This window comes from Phaseolus vulgaris, chromosome 1 (assembly GCF_000499845.2).
Source record: "Phaseolus vulgaris cultivar G19833 chromosome 1, P. vulgaris v2.0, whole genome shotgun sequence".
Classification (NCBI taxonomy): Eukaryota; Viridiplantae; Streptophyta; class Magnoliopsida; order Fabales; family Fabaceae; genus Phaseolus; species Phaseolus vulgaris.
In genome coordinates, this window is record NC_023759.2 from 40,652,807 (window position 1) to 40,668,406 (window position 15,600).

Sequence of the window (15,600 nt, forward strand, 5' to 3'; positions counted from 1 at the left end):
TGAAAATGGATTTAATCCACTGAAAATTAATATTTTATTAAAAATAAATTAAAAATAAATATAGAAAACATGTCATCATTTTCAAAACAAACTTTAAAATACAATTATTATTTATTTATAGATTCTTTTCTTCAAAACAAACTTTTCAAATACAATTATTATTTATTTGTAGATTCTTTTCTTCAAATTTCCTCATGTTTTCACTTCGTTAAAAAAAATACTTTTGACATGTAAAAATTATCACTTTTTTTTAACAAAATTATGATGTTTTATTTTATGTTTATAGAAAAATATTACTTTAACAACGAAATAGTAAAATAGGACAGTTTAGTATGGATTACTAACTTAGCCAATTTAAAAAAAAAATCATTTCTCATGTGTGGTTCACATTCCAATAAAAAATTATTTCTCCTTCCACATCAGCATTTGTAATATGACAAATTTTACGGTTGGATTATCAACATTTTGAAACTCAAGTTTATAATTTTCTGTAATTAATGTTATGTGTTTTTTTATAAACTATATATCTACAATTTTACATAATATTTATCTCTTTAATTATAAATATAACTTATATAATTCTTAAAAATTATTAATATACAAATATTGTAGTGAATCTTCTATTTTAACTATGTTATATTTATTGAATATGTATATCTAAAATCTATAATATGTTTACATGTATAATAAATCTTATTTATTTATTTTAAATATATTATATTTATTTAAATTTACTTTACAAATACCAAAGTGTTTTGTCAAAGTTGGAAAGGGGTTAAAGGAATTTTGCACCTTGTCACAACATATCAAAATTACTTTTAAATTATCATATATGAAAAAAATTCATATGAATGGTCACGATATTTCATCTTTGGAATAAAGCCTCATTCATTCATATAAATGATAATCTATTATGTAATTTTTTATATTTTTGAATAAAGACAAACTTTATTCATAAGAATAGTCATCAATTTTGTACTATTTTTATTTTTTGGATTGAGACTAGTTTCAGTCATATGAATGATAGTTGATTTTTATCATTTTATAAAGTCTTGTTCATTTATATTTATATGAATTGATAATCCATTTCAATTTTTGTTATCTTTTTAATAAATACTTACTTTATTTATATGAATGGACTTTATTATTTTTATCATTTAAATAAAGATTCACTTTATTTATGGTGACATAGAAGAAAATTATGAAATAGAAATCAATTTTAGAGATTAAAAATAATTAGTTATTATAATTACTAAATTAAATACTATTTTAGAGAGTAAAAACAATTAGCTTCTACTAAATTATATACCATTTTTTTATGTTTCTGTGAATGATTATTGATTTTATTGTTTTTCAACGCTTTTGATAGAGACCGCTTCATTAATATAAATCGTCATCATCTTCGTCATTTTTGGTTTTAGATGGAGATTCGTTTAATTCATTTAAATGGTTATGGACAACGTTTTAGATGGAGATTCGTTTCACTTATTTGAATGGTCATCAACAACTTTTTTTTTGTTTTTTATGTCTTAGATTGATGGTTACTTCATTCACATAAATGATTAATATATCTCTGCACTCGTACGCAAAACAAGGTTTTCATACATTACTTCTATTGGTTTTCGAAACCTGCACAAAATTACTATCTCTATTTTCAATTATTTTTTATTATGAAAACATGAAAATGCAAATTTTTAATATTATAAAGTAAAAGTGAGTTTTCAATACCAATTTCATCTAGGTAGTCATAAATGTTAAATAAAATAAAGTGGACTTGACTTAATAAAAAAACACAAAAAATGATAAAATTTTAAAAATATATTAAATTAAAAATAAATAAAAAATACGTTTTATTGATTTTACCACAACTTTAAAACATATTAAAAATAGTCATTGTAATTTATTCTATTAAAATATTAAAATGGGATTAAACTGAAAAAAAATACGTTTATAATTTTGACAAACCCTTAAAACATATTAAATAAATACAATGTTTTTTTATTTTAAATATATTTAAAAGAAAAGAAAATATTCATAGTTAGAAATAAATTTTCTCTTTTAATTGTGATAATCACTCGAATCTAGTTTATTTTTCTTTTTCCACACTCACCACTCCCTCATTTTTTTCTCTCACTTCCCACAGTCACCACCCACATGTAGTTTACTCTTTCCCACTCTTCCCTTTATATAAAGGGAGGTTTTTGGAGGAGAAAGGGTGATCAGAACAATAAATAAAAAAAGTGGAAGGGGAGTTGAAGAAAAAGAGAAAACGAAAGAAAAAAAACACAAACAATATGGAGAATAAGAAGAAGATTAAAGGTATCTCCATTGTCCACTCCGGCGACACTCTCCACCCCGCCGCCTCCCATCACCTCAACTGGGTGCCACCAATCACCTCCCATCTTCTTTGTTTACTGATTTAATCATTTATTTTTTAAGTATTCAATACGAAAAAAACGAATATTTATGCTTCAAGAAAAGCAAGGCAAACTTATATAAAGATAATCAGATATTCTAAAGTAAGAACATATAGACTACATACAACAACACAACAATAATTAAAAGATTTAAAAAAAAAAGAAAATTAGACCATGAAAACAAGTGCATAACAACAAGTTGAGTGTAAATAAAAAATTAAATTAAATGATTATCAACTTCTAATTAGTGTTGGTGAGGGAGAGAGAAGAGCGAGTTTGGTTCTCTGTTAGGAATCATGGCAAATACGATGTTTTTTTTTTCACCAATTTTCCTATCGAGTATAACGAAAAATATTTATGGAAAATCTTTTAGAAATGGGGAAGAGTATTAGACGTTTATATTGCCTGAAAAATAAACACAAGAAACCAATATTTTGGGTTTGTGAAATTTCAAGGGATGAACCACGCACAAAACTTGAAAATGAGATTGAATTCAATTTGGATAGGAAATTAAACTTGAAAATGAGATTGAATTCAATTTGGATAGGAACTTGGAAGATGTGGGTTAACAAACCTAAATACAATAAGAATATGATTCCAAAGAAGGTTGGTCCTCCTTCAGTGCATATAAGAAAGGTTAGAAACAACACTCTTTTGTACAAGTCATTTCGTGTGGGAGTGCGGGCAATGCACAAAAAGATTCAGAGGAAGTCACGCCTCATTTTAGGGTTAAGGTGGAGTTATCAAAATGGTTGGAAAACTGTTCTGTTGGTAGATTTTCTTATGTAGTTAATGTACAATCAGTTAAGGAAAGTTTTTTTGTGGGTGGGTTCAGTTTTGTGAGATTACGTTATCTCGGGGAAAAGTATGTGCTTATGTCTTGTGAAGAAGAGAGCTTAATTGAGAGATCTATAGAAGAGAACAAAGATTAGTTTGACAGAATTTTCGAGTCAATTGTCTCATGGAATGACTCTTTTGTGGTTGTCAAAAAACTTGTTTGGGTAAGGTGTAAAGGAATCTCGTTGGCCATTTGGAGTAGCAAGTGTTTTGAATGTATAGGGTGTTAGTCAGTACGATGGTCGAGGTAAATAAGGCAATGCTTACAAGAGAGGTCCTAGAGTTTGCAAGGTTGCGCATAAGAGTTCCAGTGGGAAAGGTGACAAGATTGGCAAAAACTGCGAAATTAAATGAATTTTATATCAGGTTTCCATAGAAGAAGAGTTTGGCTTCCCTAAAGACAAGGTAGGGTTTCGTCACGTGAGTTGGGATGAGCCTTCCAAAGAAGGGTCAGAGGCTCAATTGGTTAACAGCGTTGGAGATGAGTTCCTCGATTCCGAGTGTTTCCACTATGGTGCTAGAACTGAGAGGTTGGGAGGAGAAGAACAAATTGTTTAGTTCCCGGTGCAGAAGAGAGAAAGTTCAAAAGGAGGTGCATGCACTAGTGGAGAAGTTAATTCTTTCCTGGAAAGTCAAAACGCCACATTGGGAAAGAAGAAAGTGGGCAACGACATAAGTGGAGGAGTGAAGGGAAGTAAGTCTAACAGTCACACATGTTTAAATATGGTAGGTTCGAGAAACAAAAGGGTTTGGGCAGAAGATCTAATTTGTGACGAGCCATCCTAGGCCCATTTTCGAGTTGAGAGTTGGGTTGGTGGTCTAGGCCCAATTTTCGATGTGGCTAAGCATTCAAAGCAAGATGTGTTTGGTGTGGATCTCTGTAAGGGCAACCTTCACGGTGTCTTTGGTGTTGTAGCGATAACCGCGATGGCAAACAGTGACCCTGTGCCATCAACAACGTTTCGCGACATCTCTGGTGTTAAGGCGACTGGTGTGATGGTGTACGATGTACCAAAGCTGTCTATATCATTTCACAGCTTCTTTAGTGGTGCGGTCGTTTATGGGCCACATGTTGCGTCGCCTGTAGTTTTCCACAGCGAGGAGGTGATGACCAGCAGTGGCTTTTCCAACGGAGAGCCAGTATGTGGGGTGGTAGGAGAAAGGCGTCATAATGGTGCTTCAGTGGGTGTAGTCTTGATCTCGTCTTTGGCAGAAGGAGCGAAGGAGATGGGTGCGGAAGGGATTCGCAGTGTTAAAGTTAGAGTGTTGTCTGCTTTGGCGACGATTTGGAAGGGTTTTGGTAGGGAAGGTGCGCGACCAACATCCTTACCGAGGATAGTTGGGGATTTTAATTCTATCACAAGGAAGGAGGAGAGAAAAGATTTGATTTTTGTGTCTGATTACAATAGAGAAATTAGTAGTTTCAACAATTTTATAGAAAAGTCAGAGTTGTTGGATATTCCGATAGTTGACAAAAAGTTTACTTGGTACAAACTGAACAGGTTGGTTAAAAGCATAATAGACAGGATTTTGGTTTCTAGGGATTGACGGGATGTGTGGCCAAATAGCAAACAGTATGTGTTCAACATATCTGTATCTGATAATTGTGATCTTGTGTTAAAAGATACGAGTGTGGATTGGGGCCCGAAACCGTTTAGAAGCTTAGAAGTTTGGCAAAGTGATGGCAGGTTCAATGTCTTTATACACGGTAAATGGCTTAGTTATGAGGTGCATGGTGGAGGGATGTTTGTTTTAAAGGAAAAGTTGAAAATGTTAAAACCAAATTTAAAATTTTGGAATAGAGAGGTCTTTGAGAATGTTAAACAAGCAGGGAAGAATTGCATAAGAAAAATTAAAGAATTGGATGCAAGAAATGATGAAAGTGAACTAGACGAATTCGGGAGGGAGGATAGAATAATATTGCTTGTAGAGCATAGTTGGAATTTTTTTAAACAAGAAGTTGTGTTGTATCAAAAAGCCTGTCTTAAGTGGCTTAAACAAGGTGATTTAAACTCAACTTTTTTTCATTCAACTGTCAAGTGGAGAAGAGCGAGAAACGAGTTTAACGGGGTCTTTGAGAATGGTCATTGGTGTGAAGACAACGTGATGTTGGTAGGTGCCTTTTCAGAGAAGGAAGTTAATAGTGCAGTTTGGAGTTGCGACAGTTCGAAAAGTCATGAGCCAAATGATTTTAATTTTTGTTTTATTAAATTCTGTTGGGACTGTTTAAAGGAGGATATTCTTGCAGTTGTGAATGACTTCACAAATAGTGGAAAATGGCCTAGGGGGTCAAACGCGTCTAAAATGTCTGATTTTAGACTATTTTAGACTTATTTCGCTGGTGGGGTGTCTTTTTAAGACTATATCTAAGATTCTGTCTATCAGGTTGAAGAAGGTGATGAATAAAATCATTGATTTTAGGCAATCAACTTTCCTCGAATGAAGGGGTTTAATGGACAGTGTTTTAGTGGGCCAGTGAAGTTCTAGAGGAGGTGAAGAGGAAGGAGAAAAGCTGTGTTTTTAAGGTGTATTATGAGAAGGCTTACGACTTGGTGTGTTGGGATTTTATCTATTACATGTTAGGCAGACTTGGATTTTGTGAGAAGTGGATCTCCTGGATCATATCTTGTTTGGAATCTACATCAATGTCTGTTTTAGTAAATGGGAGCCTGACTAAGGAGTTTATCCCGAAGAAGGGTTTGAGCCAAGGAGATCCTTTAACATTGTTCTTGTGTTCTTATTGTGGCTGAAGGTCTAGCCGGGGTTTCAAGGAATGCTATTGAGAAGAATTTGTTTGAGAATCTGGAGGTTGGACGCAGGAAGGTTAAGGTCAATATGCTTCAGTTTACAGACGACACTTTGTTATTTTGCGAAGCTAACATCAAAAGCGTGTTTAACTTGAAGGTTATTATATATTGCTTTGAGTTAGCTTCTAGTCTTAAGGTGAATTTCTCGAAGAGAAGATTAGGAGGGGTTGGGGTCGACTAAATTGTTGTTCTTCGATTTGTGACTATTCTCAATTGTGAAGTGATAAAAACTCCGTTCATTTACTTAGGGTTGTCAGTTGGAGGGTGTTACAAGAAGAGCGTGTTTTGGGATGATGTAGTTGACAAAATTATTGTGCAAATGGAATGGTAGATTCATCTCAATGGCTGAAAGGATTTGTTTGATCAAGTCTGTCCTTTTGGCTATATCGTTGTTTTACTTATCTTTGTTTAGGATACCTTCTACTGTGTTGAAGAAGATCGTGTCTTTACAGAGGAAATTTTTGTGGGGTTGGGGTTCCAAAGGGAGGAAAATTGTTTGGGCGTCTTGGGATAAGGTGTGTGAGCTTAGGGAAGCTGGAGGTCTAAGCATACTTAATATTCGACTCTTTAAGTTGGCCTTGTTGGAGAAATGGATCTTGCGTCTAAACCAAACTAAGGAGGGTTTTGGAAGAAAAATCTAGAGTCTAAATATGGTGGTTGGAGAAGTTTAAAAAAGCAAATGCTACGTAACTCTGATTCTCTCTGGTGAAGAGATCTAAAGGAGGTTTGGGGAAGGTCTTTCGAAGATCGCTTAAGGTGGGTTGTCGGTAACGGGAAATATATTTTTTTTAGGATGATAATTAGTTGGGCTTTGGCACTTTAAAAAGTAGATTCCCAAGGTTTTTCTCACTATCAAAAACCAAAAATGTTAAGTTTTTTTCGTTGTGGGGATTGGGTTAATAGCATATGGACATAAATATTTTCTTGGTGAAGGAGACTTTTCGATTGGGAAAAGGACCATGTTAATAAGCTTCTTGAGGTAGTGCATGTTTCGAGTCTCTTTTGAAAACGAGGATAGATGGGTGTGGAAGGATGACGATTGCATTGGATATTTAGTTAATTCAATGTATGGTTTTTTAAGGGGCAAGGTTGATGGGGATCCCTTGAGTTTGCATAGTTCTTTTTGAAAGATTAAGGCTTTGCGCTCAACCATATCACTCATTGGAGGGTTTTGGAAAACAATATTGCTACTAAGGTCAATTTGGCAAAACGAGGGATCGTGGTTAATAGCATTTTGTGTGACCCATGCAAGGTGAGAGAGAAAACAACAAACCATTTGTTCTCTTTGTTATGACTAGACGTGTTAAAGATGTAGATTTGAGTTAGAAGAATAAATACTAATAGTTTTTGTGAATATAGACATTTGGAGTTGAAGAATTATAATAAAAATAATTACGATGTTGATAGTTGCTACAATGTGATGTTAATTATGAGGTGATAATAACAACAATAATGATATAAAAATCATGAACAAAAATAAAAATTGTTTAAATAACCACACTCCTCATAATGATTATGATAATAATAACACAAAATAACAATGATAATAATAATATAACAACAATAGAGATAGTTGTACTTATTGTGATGATAACAACACTCACTTGTAATATCAGTGTAGTTTTTAAATTGAAATCAAAATATTTTATTTTATTTTATTTTTTAAATATAGTTAAAAAATTGTTTAGGCTATATTTTGACCGAACATAGTTATATTAAAATTAAATTCGAAGACTAAAAAACAAAAACATCCATGGTGAACGGTGTTACTGATGAATGATTATTACAATTCATATTTTGTTGCTATATTTTAGATTGTAAATAACAATGCAAAAAAACTTGGAAAATATTATTGCGTAAGATGGCGGCGCAGTGAGAAAATAACGGATCGTTTCTTTCTGTACCTCTAATTTTTATTTTTTACCCCCACAATGTGGTGCAAAGATAAAACTGTCTTTATATAAAAATTGTACAATTTTTTTTTTACATTATGGATTATGAAATTTGGTAAATTTTTGGATTGACGTTTCTGGTAAAATTTTGGATTGACGTCCAGTAACCTTTCGAATTGGTGCTTCCGTTAGTACATGAATGACAATGTTAAAAAATATGCATTCCAGATCCACCAGTCTGTAATTCAAAATATGCATTCCAGATTAAGAAATCCATAATTGAAAAAAACCATTCCAGATTTACTAATCCGTAATACAAATTAGGCTTCCAAATTCAGCAATATGGAAATCAACAATTTATGCAAATTTTGCTTTCGGAACACCCCCTCATCTGGAAAGCAACATGATTCACTTCCAAATTGATAAATCCGTAGCACACTCCCAGATTCCGATTTTAAATAAAAGGTGATGGTCAGTTTCAAATAAAAATGTATTGGTACAGGAAGAAACTGCCAAAATAACGTAGGGCTTACTAATTGGGCTAGCATGGACAACCCAGATATTGTTCGACAAGGCCCAAGAAGAATGCACTTGCTCTCACAGTCCCTCAAGCTGAAGAAGAACCTTTCTTCGTTATAGTCATTGAGACCGAACCGTCGCCTCCATTCATTCATGCCTTCAAGGTGAGTTCATCTCTCTCTCTTCTATCTCTTCTGTGTTCGCATAAGCAAGCCCAGTTTGAACAATTGCAAAATTCTTAACCCTTATAATTTGCTAGTCTCTTTCTCTTTTGTCATTCCATTTATGAATTTTCTACTCTCTGATTGGATACTTCCTTCCTCCTCTCTAGCTGCGAGATGCCATTTCCGACCAAGATTTTGATTCAGTTTTTTAGAAATTAAACTTCCAGGAACTTGAGTCCAGTTATACGTTGAAATGTATACCTAGGGTTTAGGGTTTTGTTGCATTGCATGTGAGTAAACTGATATTTGGAAGCTTGAGTTCTTAGTATATAATGTGTTGGTTTTGATGGATATGTAGTTATGACTATAAACAACTGGTTAGTGGGACTATAGTTTTTCATTTTGAAACTTGTTTTCAACATAGCATCTGTGGAGGATATTGGTGATTCAGTTTGTTTAAATGCACAACTTTGGCTCTCTGTTTAAGGGGAACGCTGACATCGAATGCTCTTTACGACTCGCACCTGGAACATTTATGCTGATTTCTGATTGTTTTATACCTCTACTTTACGTCTGAAGCATCTTCTGAGCTAGGTGATGGGTCTGGAAAAGAATGTTCGTGTATTTTTCGATGTCTCAATTGATGCCGACCCCGTGGAAAGAATTGTTATCCAGGTAATAAGAAAGTTAAGAGTTTTCTTGTTTGTAAGTATATCTAATGTTTTCCTGAACATCTTAGGTTCGTATGAATAAACTCTTTTTGAATTGTGCAGCTTTTTGATAGTATTGTTCCAAAGACAGCCGAGAATTTTCGGGCGCTCTGTACAGGTATTTTCAAGTTCAAATAGGGTCTTTATATGTCTTGACATCATTTTCATTTTCAAAATAGTTTGTTTGTTGCTTGTGGAACATGAAGTTTGTAAATGTATTGGGTAATAGTGAGACTGTGGAGCTTCTTCCTGACCAAGAAAAATATTGGTTTCAGGAGTGATATAGACACTAGTTTGATTGGGGGTCGGGAAGTTATATGCATCCTGAATAAGTTCCCTTCGCACTCTTATGCTGATCAACTTACGAGCAAGATTCTGTTTTACCTAGATCCCTTTTCCTCCCCCTTGCATATTTGGGGTTGGGAGAGGAAAGTTGAACTTGTATATTAATGTATATATGAAATGTCAGTGTTGGTTAAATTCTTATCCCCCGATCCTAACTTAAATTTATAGTCCTTCTTTTGGTTAACTTACATGAAGCCAACAATGCTAATTTGTATGAATGGTGTATACTATAAAGGTGATGTTTGATTAAGAGGAAAAAACAGAAGATAGACTTGTTTTAGTACTTTATAGGTTTCCTTTTCTCACAGTTGCACATAAATGTTAAACAAATAGTTCTACTCATTTTGAGCTTTATCTGTAGAAAACGTGACGCAAAAACCAAAGCTATGTCATTTCTTTTATAACATCTTCATAGAACTTTTAATTGTTACTTCTTTGCCAACTTGTTTAGTTGAATATAAAGTTTATAGTCTATGTGCGTGAGATACTAGTCATTTGTAATTTACCTATGGTGGTACATGTTACTTCCTGTCGATACAAATATCTAGCCTACTAATGTGAAATTATGTTTATTCTATATAAGATAATGCCAAATGATGGTATTAATATTTGACTCAAATGATGGTATGTTTTTCATAGTAATTGGTTCTTTAAACTTTGCACTCTACTTTTGCTGTAACACTGCTTTTGTTTGTAGGTGAGAAGGGCATTGGAGAATCAACTGGGAAACCTTTGCATTATAAGGGAACAAGCTTTCATCGCATAATTAAAGGTTTCATGGCTCAAGTAAGTTGTCCTTCATGTTTACTCTATTCATGATTGTCACCAAAGGTTGACCCAGCATACGATGCTCCCAAGTAGTTGGATTTGGGGATGGTAGGTGTACGTAGCCTCACCATTCTCCACAAGTGGAGAGGTTGCTTCTAGAATTTGAATTCATGACCTCCTGGTTGCAAGGCTGAATTTGCCTTACTGTTGCGTTGCGTGTAGACTCACCTTCTATATTCATGATTAGCATGAGCTAACGATAACTATGTTGATGTTTTTTTTATGTTGCATGTGGGTACTATGTCTAAATGAAAGTTAGCCTATTGAACATTTCAAATAGTACACTCTGTTAGTAAGGTTTTGCGGAAGTGAGGCGAGGGTACCAAAAGAATATTTTGGAGTTTGCTCTTGCTTTGTTCCCTATTTCTCCAAACTTGTTTTTTGAAGTTCATTTGTCTTTTTTTTTTATCAGCAAAGAATAAATAAAATAAAAAGAGACACTTAAGGGGTGTCTCAACCCTTATACAAATGAAGTTCATTTATCTGAAAACATTACCAACTTTCTTTCTTGTGTTCTGACAGGGTGGTGATTTTTCAAGGGGTAATGGTATGTTTTTTGTTTCTGTTATTTACCTAATATGATATGTTGTTCCCTTTTGACCTCATATCTTTTACAAAGAGTTTTAAGGAACAACTTCACTGCTTTACAGGCACGGGTGGGGAAAGTATATATGGTGGAAAATTTGCAGGTACCTTTTATAAGAGCAGTTTTTTTTTATTCTACATTCAAGGATAAAAGAAGCAAAAAGGCTTACACATACTTCAATGTATTTCGATATTAATTATTTGACTATACCCCCAATTACTTCTGCCTTGCAGATGAAAATTTCAAACTAAGACATGATGGACCTGGCTTTCTTTCTATGGCTAATAGTGGGCCTAACACAAATGGATCTCAGTTCTTTATTACATTCAAGCGCCAACCTCATCTTGATGGGTATACAATCTTTGAATGTTTTCATTGTACTAGTTTGATGTGCTTCAGTCATTTTGTATACCAGACTGGATTTCAATCTGCATTTCTTGTTCTCGTTTATGGCCCCAAAATTTTTACGATTTTATCTTTCAGCTTTTTATTCTTTTTTGCTGCTGCTGTTGTCTGTGCATTTCTTTTTTCTTGCTGATGGCCCTTGTAAGTTTTACTCGTGTTATTTTCAGTTTCTTTTGATTGTAGTTGCTATTTAGAGTCTTTGTTTTCATGTGCTAAAAAAGTTTAAGTTTGTAATGTCTGTAATTGATGATTTGTTGATGTATTGGTGAGGTTTTTTATTGTATTCTTTCACATGTTAATGCAGGAAACATGTTGTTTTTGGAAAAGTTGTCAATGGAATGGATGCTCTGAAGAAAATTGAGCTGGTAGGAACATCCGATGGGAAACCTACCCAGACAGTTAAAATTATTGATTGTGGTGAAGTTTTTGAAACAAAAGCTCAGCATACGGTTGAGAAGGAGAAAGGTACTTGCGATAGGAAATACATATTGATGAATATATACTATAAACTGGTTGCTTCAATCTCTTGTTAAATGCTATTGCTTGTAATACATGAACTGCTTCATGTTTTAGGGAAAAGGAGAAAATCAGGGAAACCCCTTAATTCTGATGATAGTTCTGAGTCTTCCGACAAAAAGTCAAGGGGGAAAAGAAAAAAATCTTCCAAAGACACGAAGACAAAAAGGAGAAGATACTCAACATCTGATAGTGATAGTTATTCCTCAGATTCTGAATCAGATTCAGCTTCAGATTCTGAATCGGATTCTTCTGATTCTGATTCCTCTAGTTATGGGAAACACCAGAAGAGGAGAAATAAGCGCAAGCATGGGAAGAAGAGGAAAATTGGTCGAAACCAGAGAAAGAGAAGTAGGCACAGTCGAAGTAGAAGATCAAAGCACAAGTCTAGGCGGTCTGATTATAGCTACCTTTAAAATGCTCACCCACTTTTATCTATTGTCGTACTCCTCCAGTAAGCTTTAAGGGATTTTACTTTCCTTTTTCAGCAGTTCTGAGGATTCAAGTGATAGCTCTAGTACTAGTGGTAGTAGTTCTAGCGATGAGAAAGCTGATCGTCGCTCCTCAGGTCGGAAAACACATGCTGACAATAAAGCAGAAAGAAATCAAGGTATGCTATTTATTTAATTCTTAGAATATGTCCTGTGCCCTCTCTTCTCTCTCTTTTCCTCCACAAATACTCTATGTAGCCACCTAAGCTTATAGCTGCTCTTGCTACAGACACAGAAAAGCAATCTTCGAGCCTTCCTCGACAAGATCAAATTATTCCAGAGCAAACAACGGATACCAAGATTAGAAGAACTGTGGACAAGCAATCACATGAAGAAGGTGAATTGTCTCCGGAAAATGGGGCATTTGTGAATAACGGGCATGATACTCAAGCTGAATTTAGTAAACCTGCTAAACAACATGCTAATTCAGATGTTTCAAATGACAATAGGTTTTGCCTCTTGCTTTCTTAGCTTCTAATTATTATTCATCTCATGTAAATTTTGCTTCAGTAAATGTCTCCTTCTGGGCGTTTAATACTTCTCCACTAAGTTTGTATGACATCTTTTATTTTATATCCAGAAGTGCAAGAACTGGGAGAAGTCCTACCAGGGATTCTGGTGAGCTAGAGCTAAACCAAGGACGTGCTTTGTTGCAGGCTAGTTTTGGTCAAAAAGCATCTGAACCTGCAGCCCCTAAACATGGTCATCGCTTTTCAAAAAGCCCTTCACCAAATGGCATGCCTAAGCGTATTAAAAAAGGACGTGGTTTTACTGAGCGCTATGCCTTTGCCCGCAGATATCGTACTCCATCTCCTGAGCGGTCTACTCGCACATACCGATATGGTGATAGAAATATAAGGAGGAACTTTGATAGGTATGTATAGTCCTACACTATTTTGTTCTAAACTGGATTATTTAATAAAATGTTGGATGTTGTTCTGACTTGTTATGTTAATTTGAAGAAACACAAGCTACAGAAGTTATTCTGAGCGATCTCCACCACGACGTTATCGAAGTCCCCCTGGGGGTAGAAATCGTCCAAGGTTCTTCCTCGCTCTTGTTTGTTTGATTCTGCTATGTAGTTAGACCATGATGCTTCCCATTCCTTGCATAAATTTAGCATTTTCTTAATTATATATTACTAGAAATTAGACCTGTCAATTTGTCCCAATCCACGGGGCTTGGACCTGACCCACACAAGCTCAGACAAAAGCCCACGTAAGAAAAAGGCATTGGCAAAAGCCCATGGGTCATGGCCAACCCATGGGCCATTTTTTAAAGTAAAATAATCTTATTTAAAAATGAAAATGGAAAAACAAACATTTACTTAAAAATAATTTTTTATATACATGAAAAACATTTACTCAATTCAAATCCAAACCTAGGACATTATGGGCAAGGTCCGGTTATATGTCAAGTTAAGGACCAATCAATAATTACTGTACAATATTGAAGGATCAATTTGCAGTTTAGAATACTTTAGGGACTCAACAATTTTGAAAAGTATTTAGAAGTTAATTGAAGCCTTGTAGTGGGCTAAACCCACTTTGACCTGACCTTGATCCTAACCCACTTTATGTAGAACCTGAGAGGGCTGGGGCTTTTCAACCCACTAATTTGGTGGGTCAATAAAAGGGGGCTTATTCAAGGACTGGGTTGGGGTTGGGCTATGGATCAAATTGACTTCCTTTTTATTAAACTGCATTTCTTTGTGCATGCTTATGTAGTTGTTATGTTCTAATTCTAATACAATTAAGGGTCCATTTGTTTTTAGTTTTTATTTCAAAAGTAAATTCTTTATAATGCAGTATTTATAGATATATTTTTCGTAAGCTACTATGTTTAACATGAGAAAAATACTGTAATATTAACTATTTTTAGGTTTTCCCTTTGTGGAAAGACATACATAATTACTATGAAATTTAATTAGATGTTTTTCTTAAAAAAAGACTGAAGCAAATGAGCCCTAAATTATGCATATCACATAGTTTTGTTTCTCAAAGAGCAAGACAAAATACAGAAGGAAAATACATACATGAACTTAATTTCTTATCCTTATGGTTTTAGATACCAAAGCAGGAGAAGTCTTAGTAGGAGCATCTCTCGCAGTCCAGTGCGTGGCCGTTTTAGAGACCGTGACCGGAGTCGAAGCCCAAGACGTAGTCTTAGTCCTGAAGACAGGCGACCTCCCATAAGTGACAGGTTAAAATCTCGACTTGGTCCAAGAAGTGATGAACGATTGGCAGACAGGAGGGGTAGGTCAAAGTCCAATTCTAGGAGCAATGGCTCTTCTCGCTCCAGATCCCCTGATGCTACACCACCAAAACGACATGATAAAAGGACTTCCGTATCTCGTAGCAGGTCTAGGTCCAGCTCTTCATCCGGTCAGAAGGGTTTAGTTTCTTATGGAGATGCTAGTCCTGATTCTGGGGTTAGGTAAGTATCACACTGACTCAATATCAACTCTCAAGTCTCAGCAGCAGGACCCACCTTAAATTCTTATAACCGGCTATTTAGGGCTGCTTATTTTACATGTCCTCAGTGAGTTCTGATGTTGATCTTGAATTCAAGGACTTAGTATTGTGCATTAGCTTAAAAACGAGCATGTGTTGGTTCAACAAAGGTTATCGGTACCAAAACTTGAATGATGCGCCTAGAGTGATTGTGTTCATAATGATTTTTTTGTTAACAGCAATTTTTTTTCTTTGAATTTCATCCTACCCAAAATAAAGAAAAGGCCATTTTTCATTTATTTTTTTTAAACCTATATATGTATTAATTATTTCGTAGCAATGTTCACATGAATTAATCGCTTATTAAATTCAAAATATAAAAATCATATAGAAATTTATTACATGGGTGTAGTACCTTTGCTCGACTGAAGCCTCCATTTTCTAAATTAAATTACCATCAAATTCCCTTAAACCACTACTAAAATTCTAGTAATTCTGTTCAACTTTGTCAAATTTGGCATCGTCTGCTTCTTAATCCTTCCTAATCATGTGTACTACGAAATGCAAATTGGTGCGTTGCAGATGTATGGGTCAGGGGGTTGGGAACAGTATGGTCAGTGTAAGCTTAGA

At 34.5% G+C, this 15,600-nt stretch overlaps 1 protein-coding gene across 4 annotated transcripts; it reads left to right on the plus strand.

Annotated features, from left to right (window-relative positions):
* Positions 1 to 8,467: 8,467 nt before the first annotated feature.
* On the plus strand, positions 8,468 to 15,227 carry LOC137814250 (peptidyl-prolyl cis-trans isomerase CYP63). Of its 4 annotated transcripts, none has more exons than XM_068616869.1 (14): positions 8,468 to 8,636; positions 9,124 to 9,311; positions 9,410 to 9,464; positions 10,389 to 10,477; positions 11,042 to 11,066; positions 11,170 to 11,208; positions 11,339 to 11,456; positions 11,815 to 11,975; positions 12,084 to 12,420; positions 12,515 to 12,636; positions 12,747 to 12,966; positions 13,098 to 13,391; positions 13,480 to 13,560; positions 14,585 to 15,227. In XM_068616869.1, the coding sequence occupies exons 2-14, from the start codon at positions 9,234 to 9,236 to the stop codon at positions 14,955 to 14,957; spliced, it is 1,992 nt and encodes a 663-aa protein (XP_068472970.1). In that variant the 5' UTR covers positions 8,468 to 8,636; positions 9,124 to 9,233; the 3' UTR covers positions 14,958 to 15,227. The 4 variants fall into 4 exon arrangements, with proteins under 4 accessions (XP_068472970.1, XP_068472972.1, XP_068472971.1 ...); XM_068616871.1 differs by having other exon boundaries at positions 12,518 to 12,636; XM_068616870.1 differs by having other exon boundaries at positions 9,216 to 9,311.
* The last annotated feature ends 373 nt before the right edge of the window (positions 15,228 to 15,600 follow it).